This window comes from Adiantum capillus-veneris, chromosome 15, assembly GCF_014529385.1.
Source record: "Adiantum capillus-veneris isolate H3 chromosome 15, ASM1452938v2, whole genome shotgun sequence".
NCBI classification, from domain to species: Eukaryota; Viridiplantae; Streptophyta; class Polypodiopsida; order Polypodiales; family Pteridaceae; genus Adiantum; species Adiantum capillus-veneris.
This window is the reverse complement of record NC_140945.1, coordinates 54,388,938-54,397,122: the sequence shown is the minus strand read 5'-3', so window position 1 is coordinate 54,397,122 and position 8,185 is coordinate 54,388,938. Positions and strand designations below refer to the sequence as shown.

General features: G+C 41.6%; 1 protein-coding gene across 1 annotated transcript; it reads right to left on the bottom strand.

The window, feature by feature from the left end:
- Positions 1-1,634: 1,634 nt before the first annotated feature.
- Positions 1,635-5,402, bottom strand: LOC147440687 (ATP-citrate synthase alpha chain protein 3-like). The gene is made up of 14 exons (XM_086482531.1): positions 5,166-5,402; positions 4,978-5,083; positions 4,660-4,773; positions 4,522-4,584; positions 3,939-4,100; positions 3,775-3,855; positions 3,541-3,592; positions 3,344-3,458; positions 3,167-3,248; positions 2,588-2,683; positions 2,402-2,503; positions 2,208-2,324; positions 2,007-2,123; positions 1,635-1,902 (listed from the first exon to the last, which is right to left on the bottom strand). Exons 2-14 carry the CDS (start codon positions 5,074-5,076, stop codon positions 1,831-1,833), a joined length of 1,272 nt encoding a protein of 423 aa, XP_086338657.1. The 5' UTR covers positions 5,077-5,083; positions 5,166-5,402; the 3' UTR covers positions 1,635-1,830.
- Positions 5,403-8,185: the final 2,783 nt, after the last annotated feature.

Genomic DNA, 8,185 nt, shown 5'->3' with positions numbered 1-8,185 from the left:
GCACTTTCCGAGGAAATTTCTCGCTTTTTAATTAGTTGTGCACTTCTCTTTTGTCCCCACTAGAAAGAGTACATACATCTACACCAAGCCTAAATATCATGCCCACCTTTAGACCTTATGCAATGGGCCTTCAATAGTAACTGTTACTCAAAGCCCGACTTAAAGGTGTGCCTTAGCTTTGGAATTCACCTTGTCCTTCAAGGTCGAGAAAGAATGTTTCTTTTATTTCCTTTGCATTGCTTTTACTTCATTCATTTGGACTCTCTCTCTCTCTCTCTCTCTCTCTCTCTCTCTCTCTCATGGGGCCGTGTATAGTTGCACGACTTGATTGAAACCGTGAAACATTTCCAACCTTGTCTGTTTGAAAACCAGTCGGATATGGAGCAATCAACATAGAATTGGAAGCATATTGAAATTGACCAAAAATGCTCAAAGAGCATTATAAATTAGGTGTTCAAACAAGCATTAGACCTGGCTAAACAAAACAATAACATGTAATTTTCTTTTCTTGTGAAATAAGGAACCAAGAAAAGGGGGGTACCTTCTAGTCTCTCTTTATTTGATTTAGCATTTCTCATTCAAAACAGCACTATCCTCCTAGCTAGCACAACCGGCCTATCTGTCTCTCTGGCTCTCTCATAATTTTGTAGTGCCATTGTCAACCCCTGCCTTGTGTCTTTCGCCAACCTTGTAGCGCTTTGCACTTTATTTGGCAGCGGTAAAGAGCCTGCCTCAAAAAATTTCCTTGTTCACACCTGTACCGCTGCTCCCTACCCAGTCAAGCTCCATCACCATTTGCAGATTGGGTGTCCATCTAAACTGACATAATATGGCGGGAGGGGGAGCCCTTTACACATGTCAAAATCTGCGACATGAAAGCTAAACTCCAAAATTGAGAGAAGCCCCTGTGCACGCGATAAAGAGAGAGAGAGAGAGAGAGAGAGAGAGGCAGCCAGCCAGCCATACTAGTTGAACTCAAGTCAAATTTTGAAGGAAACCACAAAACAAGGGCTTCAAGCCGTGGTGGTCAAGGATGGTAGTACCTTCACAAATACTCGAGTCCATTGAGAAATGCCTTGCAAAGAAGATCAACTGCCAAATGAGGCTTTGATTTCAAGCCAAGGAGGCTTGAATGCCAAATGAGCCTTTCATCTACAGTCTACGCCACCCTATTAGCTTTTAAGGGTACCATCCCCACTGCTTATAACATCCTATCAAAAACAAGAAAGACAATCAAGTGCTAGCCCTAATTTCTGGCAACGGAGCTATATCAGTAGTAGCTAAGCATGTGAACGTGCGCAAATGTGTTAGCACCCCATCTGGTGCTAAAACCTTCAGATGCTGCATCACGACTGTCAATTCATGGAGGCACAGCAAAACCGCAATCATGCACTCACTCCCGATATCTTTCATATTGCCATACCAGTCGGTGAAAATAAGACGAGCCTGAGTACCAAGCTCCAATTGCATGACCGTCAAGCTTAAAATGGGGAGAGAGAGAGAGAGAGAGAGATGAAATGAAATGAAATGTTATATTAAACGTCCTCAAAAGGCCAACATGACCTATGAGACCAAACTGATACAATCCTCGTGGCCAAAAAACTGAGAGAGAGAGAGAGAGAGAGAGAGAGAGATGATTCTGAAAACTTTTAAGTAAACAATCTCCAATAACATTTATGAAGGCCTGCAATCACTAATTGGTAATACAACTAAAAGGGCCTCAAATTTGTAAGAACAAATAGAAAGCAGGCCAAAAAATGTGAAAATTGGATTTGAGAAGAAAAGAGTCTCCTCCAGCTTGCTGTATGAGTAGAGATCCCTTCACCATATCTAGCCGGAAACTTGGACATAGTCAATTGCCTCTTTGCAAATGCCTGTCATACTAGCCTCAGGACCATAAACCTGGCAAGTCAATAAGGACCACAATTTAACGTAATGGGTATTCATACTTGCAAAAATCGCCTCATTGAACAGCCTACATGCATGAAAAACTTTAAAATAAGAACCTCAATTGGCACATTGATCTCTTTGCTCAACGCCCGCATCTTTGCAAGCCCTTGTTGCCAATTGGGGCCCCCTCTCCGTACATATACGCGCATCTTACCCTCCCGCATTTGGTTTTGCTGAAACATATAAGTATGTCTCATGCAGGGTATCGAAGTTACTAATTCTAAAAGTCACACTAACACTGTTGCCATGCTGCTTACCTTCTCTCGCATAGCTCTAATAATGCCTCCAAATGTTGCAGCTACATCAGTAAAGTTGGCAATCCCACCACCAACAATGAGTGCCCTACCTCGACCATCGGGGCTAGCTGTTGCACACTACACCCGCAAGAATATGAGAATGGTGAATAAAAGAGTATATGAAACGCTGTTAAGGAAAATTCAACACTACATACATCTATCAGAACTCTAGCATAGTGAAGTACTTCCTCCTCCTTAGGCGCACCACTGTACTCAGCATAGTTACCGAGGTCAGTAGCATAGCCCAGATCGCCAACCTACAGAAAGAGCAAAACAGCTGCTCAGCTGATCTGAAAAGCATGTGATAAAGGTGAGCCTTCAACACAGTTGGTCCTCTTTACCGTATCAGCATAGATGACACTCGCACCTCCACCAGCAACCATCGTCCAGATGCGTGCCTTTGAATTCAATATAGACAGCTTCAAGGATGCACTGGTCTGAATAAAACCAAACGAGACATGTCACAAGAAGATCTTACAAGCATTATTACCACATGTATACCTATTACTACCCTTCTTACATCAACTCATCTGAAGCTCCAACTACATGTAATCACAGTGTTATCTCCTCGTCACTAACTTTGGCATCCAAAAACAACCCAAACGATTGTGCTGATGGCTCATGCAGCACAACGTAGAATGTTATTTTTCCCCTTTCTACTTCTTTGGTCTCCATATCAACTCCTCAAATCCCTCTCCATACTTTCTTTCCTTGACAAACCACCTGCTTGTAAAACATCACTTTTCCACCATTGACTATTCCTTCAATTCAGCCTTCTCCTAAATTGCAGGTTTATAATGTGTAACATTGCTTTTCTTCACACCATTAACTATTAGTTCAGCTCTGCCTTCCTATCCAGGTTCTCCTAAAATAGCAGGCTATTCAAAAAATGGCAAATTTAGCCGATATAATTCAAATACCTTCTCATCCATTGCATACACAAGCTGCTCCGCTGGAGTCATTACCCTCCCAAATGGCAAAGGAAACTCAACATTACCCCACCTGTCGCGACACGAGAACAAAGTGAGCCGTAACTCTCAAGCGAGACAAAATTTGTTGTGATGCGATAGAAAATTACAAGGTGAAAGCACTCTTACTTTTGAAAGTTCTTGAAGGCAGCAGTATCATCCAACTCACCACGCATGTCAAGCGGATAAGGCTCGCCATTCACAAGAGTAAATGGGTTCATCTCCAGAAAAGTGAAGTCCAAGTCTGAAGTTTATAGCATAAAGTCAGCAACGAAGCTAGAAGCATTAATTAGCAACAGTCTGCAACGAGCTCACATAATTGATACCTTCAAACACATTGAACACACCCCTTATAAAAGCTTCAATTTTTCCACGAACCTGAAACAAACACAGATTTAGACAAAATGACAAAATTCAAGCTTAAAAGTTTCATAATCACAAAAAATAGCATATCCAGGATGACAGACATCCAACTCCGGAGTCATTTTGATGACATTATGAAACAGAAATAGAGCACAACTCTTCCCAAAAAAAAAGTGTCATGATCAAGTGCTGCATACCTCAAGTGAAAGGGTAGCAATAAGAGGAGCACAAATCTCAGTGTTCAACGACTGCCCTGTTGGCACAAAGATTTGTTTCACCTGTAGAGCCACAGTCTTAGTAAGCATAATTCCACAAGCATTTGCTGGGAACTTGGGCAAAATCAATGACAAATAAAACATACCTTGTCCCAATTCTCCTCAATCTCGATTCCTCCACACTCTGAGAAACTAACAGTTGACCCCAGGCGGTCAGAGGTAATGGAGAAGTAGTACTCATCATCATGTGGCACAAAAGGCTCCACTATGAATGTTGAGATGGGAGCCTTGGCTCCACCCATCTCCACCTGCAGATAAGGAAACCATGCTCTATCCATTACTAGGCAATAATCTGTGTACACATACAGCTCGTTGATCTATTGAAACAGTATCACAATCGGCAACATCGTGCCAACTACATGACATCATTACTGCCATGGCAACATCACCAACAAATCAGCTTGTATAGTAGCTAGTGCAACACAATCATCATCTAACTCAATTTGTTCAAACGAGCAGAAGAAGTTCTCATAAAATACACACGAAACTAAATTAACTAATTGAGAGGAAAATTTTTGAAAAAGGTCGGGAACACCAGCATCCTTGTTTTATCCTTATGAAAACTTGCAACCACTATAAAACTGGATCTGTTGTGTATATCAGGGCAGCTATCCAAAGCCTCTAACACCAGTGGCAACTTATAAACATATCAAAAAAAAGAAGGCATACCTCCTTGCCAAGGCGCTCTTTAACAAATGCCATCACCCCTGTCAGATCCAAGTTCAAGGCAACCTATAGGGATGGTTGGCATTAGCGATGCAGCAAAAAAAGAACATACGGGATCATGAAGCTAATAATAGTTCATACCAGCCCACTTTTTCCACGTTTGCCAAAGAGCATGTCCGGCTTTACAACAAGTTTGGTGGAAGAAAGCCATGGTTCTTGCTGTACCAATTCATCAAAATCTGTGGACTGTGTAACCTGTGTGGATTTAACAGAAATCAGCATAAAAATTCTATAATTTAAGCAGATGTGTTTGCACTTCTTTGTGAGGATCAATGTCTGCGAGCATCACATGTGCAGATAGGCATGCACGCATGTTTCTGCCTGAGAGCACAATGTGCATGACCGAACAGATTTATAAACCTTGTGAGTGTGTATGTGTAAGCCTGGGCGCAGCATTACCTGGGCAGACTTGATGTCAAGCGAGATGCCGGCAAGCCGTTTGAGGTGCTCTTTCAAGATTCTCTTGGAGTCGTACTCTCTGATCTTCTTCCTGGCCATGGCGGATCTGCACCAAACACAAGCAGAAGAGCTAACGCAGGAACAGAAAGCCACAAACGACGTGTAAAAAAATGGACAAGAAAACCCACCTGCCGAATCAAAGAGCTGCACCTGGTGTGTGTGTGTGTGTGTGTGTGTGTGTGGGGTGTGTGTGTGTGTGTGTGTGTGTGAGTGAGAGAGAGAGAGAGAGAGAGAGAGAGAGAGAGACACCTCCACACACAGACAATAAAGGAGCGCGTGAGTATATACAATTCAGACGAGAACACGCGAGGTAGGAGGCGAAGTAGGCACGCTGGGCGTGTTCTGTGTTGTTTAAGTCCAGGTTTAAAGGTGGTGGGTACATACACAATGCTGGGGAGAGAGAGAGAGAGAGAGAGAGAGAGAGAGGACTGGTCGCAATAGGTAGACGGCGCTGACCTGTTCTCCCTTCACTCCATATGCTCAAATTACATTTCAATCAGCTTTGCTAATAACAAATTTTCCACGTCATTGCTGTTCCAATAGGTTTGGGGTTCGAACCTGTCTCTCTCCGCTTCTATCGCTAGGCTATGCCCCCTTTGACAATCTTAAAATAATTGGAGGGCTTGTTGTTGAGGCATGGGAGCTCGGAGCGTGGCCAGTGTGATAACAGGTTCAGCATCAGTGTTCACAGTAAACCTCTAAACAATTACAATGCATCTGCTAGGTTTGGCTTCTACCAGTGAAATATAAATTTGCAGTTTGGAAAAATTGTAAACCGTTCCCAAGCTTACTTATGATTTTGCAAAATATCTCTCTATATCCTTTAAATTTTTTATAGCCCAATTTTTTCGATCTACTTGCAAAAGCGGTTTTTGGATGCTCTATTCAAAGCATGCGCACATGTAATCTATACAAAACACAACGGCAAGCTGCACATTTGAATCTAGGCCACATCATCCTTTTTTTTTTACTAATTTTAAGCATTTCACTCGCTGTGAAAAGAAAACTTGCACACGGCATATCCGGAGGGCGGCTATTTTTGGGCATTTCTCCAAATTTAGCCTCCCATGTACCCTATGCCGTGAGTTCAGCAAGACACTGCGTTTTGCCGTCTCTCTCATGTGTGCAAGCTTTCAGAATGTCATAGTTTTCCATGAAAATTTTGGTCAAATTCTTGAAGCTGATTTGAATACACACCTATGTAAACACATTGACCTTTGCTCAATTGAGCCCTTGCACAGTGATATAAAGAATCTTATTATTCAAAATTTATAGAAGCAAAGGAAGCACCATGTCTACATATGCCAGAATCTTATGGCTTTACATTGTAAGAACTAGTATGTGACCCGCGCGTTGTTGCAGCCAATTAGAAGCAAGGCTTAACTCTCTGACACTCTCCTTCCTGGCAACATGTGCAAATATTCTCCATGCATCGATAAATTAGTGTCAAATATATTCTTAAATGCTTCCTTATTAAATAAAATCATCTTCCAAAGCTATGATAAGGCTCTCTCTCTCTCTCTCTCATAATATACTTGATTTGCATCTAGAGCTAACCAATGGATGGCTCAGCTTTGTTGTAAGTAGCAACCCTCTCTCTCTTCATAAAAACTTACTCAATGTTTGAGTTTTCGTTAGCGTCTCTATCATGTGTGTGCACGTACATACATACACTCATTGCCGATGCATTGGGAGAGGACTTTAAGATGGGGTATAGAAGTATCCCTTTATAATTATTTTTTAAATTTTGAAACATAAACTTGCACAAATTTTCCAAAAAAAATCAATATTGGTCTCCAAAAAAGCCCCTTGAAAAGACAAAACCAAATATATCTTCAAAAATCAGATTCTCATTAACCGATAAAATTTCACCAAAATTGCCCTTTTTTTGTTTATATACACTTAAACTGATACATTTACTTCATGTAACGTAGAAACTTAGTCTTTTAACTTTCCATTGCCAAAAGTTTTTTCATTTGTTGCAATGTTACCATTCACCCAAATAGGCCTGCCCAATTTTCCCATTGGGTTGAGTTAGAGGGTATCTAGGGTATCTTTTAAGATACCCTTTTTGACATCAAAAGAAAAGTTGATAAAGGCAAGGATCTCAGGCAAAAGAGATGGGGGGGAGAGAGAGAGAAAGATGACAGGTGGGAGGGAGTAGATATATATATATATTTGGTGTGGGTGGAGTGTGCACCATTAAAAAGGAAAGGGGAAATTCCCAAAATACCCCTCAAATTTCAAAAATTCTCAAAAGACCCCCAATATTTTGTCATAAATTCCCAAAATGCCCTTCAAATTTTCCAAAATTCTCAAAATACACCTGATTGCGAGATTAAATTTCTTTAAAGATTAAAAAATGTCTATGAATACAAGATGCTAAAACTAGAATTTGAGTTCGTTATGTAGGCTTTGGAGATGGAACGCTTCATTAATTTTAGAGATAATTGCCTTTTTTAGGTAATTTGTGACAAATTACAAAAACGGATCTCAATTGTCAAAAAGAATAAAGATAAGAAAATCTTGAACAATCCAACCAAAATAAATACAAGGGTATTTTGGGAATTTTTGAAATTTGAGGGGTATTTTGGGATGGATGGAGATGGCAGAGAGAGAGAGTCGGACCTTCTGAGGTTCTCGGGGAAGGTGCAAGATATGGTGAAGGTAGAGGGAGATGGGAAGGGCATGGATGAGCACTTCGCAGAGGCAAGCAGAGAGAGGAAGGTGGACGCTCTGAGCGTCTTCGCGAAGTAGAGGAGGACACTTCTCTCTCTCTCTCTCTCTCTCAAAATCTCTCAAAATCTCTCAATCGCCTTGTTGTGGAGAGGGCGTGGCCAATCTGATAAACGTAGAGGGTGCAAAGCATGACCGAGGGGAGGGGGGGGGATGTCAATGGGGAAGGCGCAAAGCTGCCAAGCCTATTGAGGGAGAAAGGGAGATTGAGGCAACGTTGCAGACATGAAGGGAGAGGGCGAAGGTGCGGGGAGAGAGAGAGAGAGAGAGAGAGAGAGAGAGAGAGAGAGAGAGAGAGAGAGAGAGAAAGAATGCGTGCCTACTTGACGTCTGGCTCCAACCCCTTTTGCTTCAATTTCAGAGATTCTTTCATAATCGAATATAGCAAATTAATAGGTTTTTTGTAATGTAG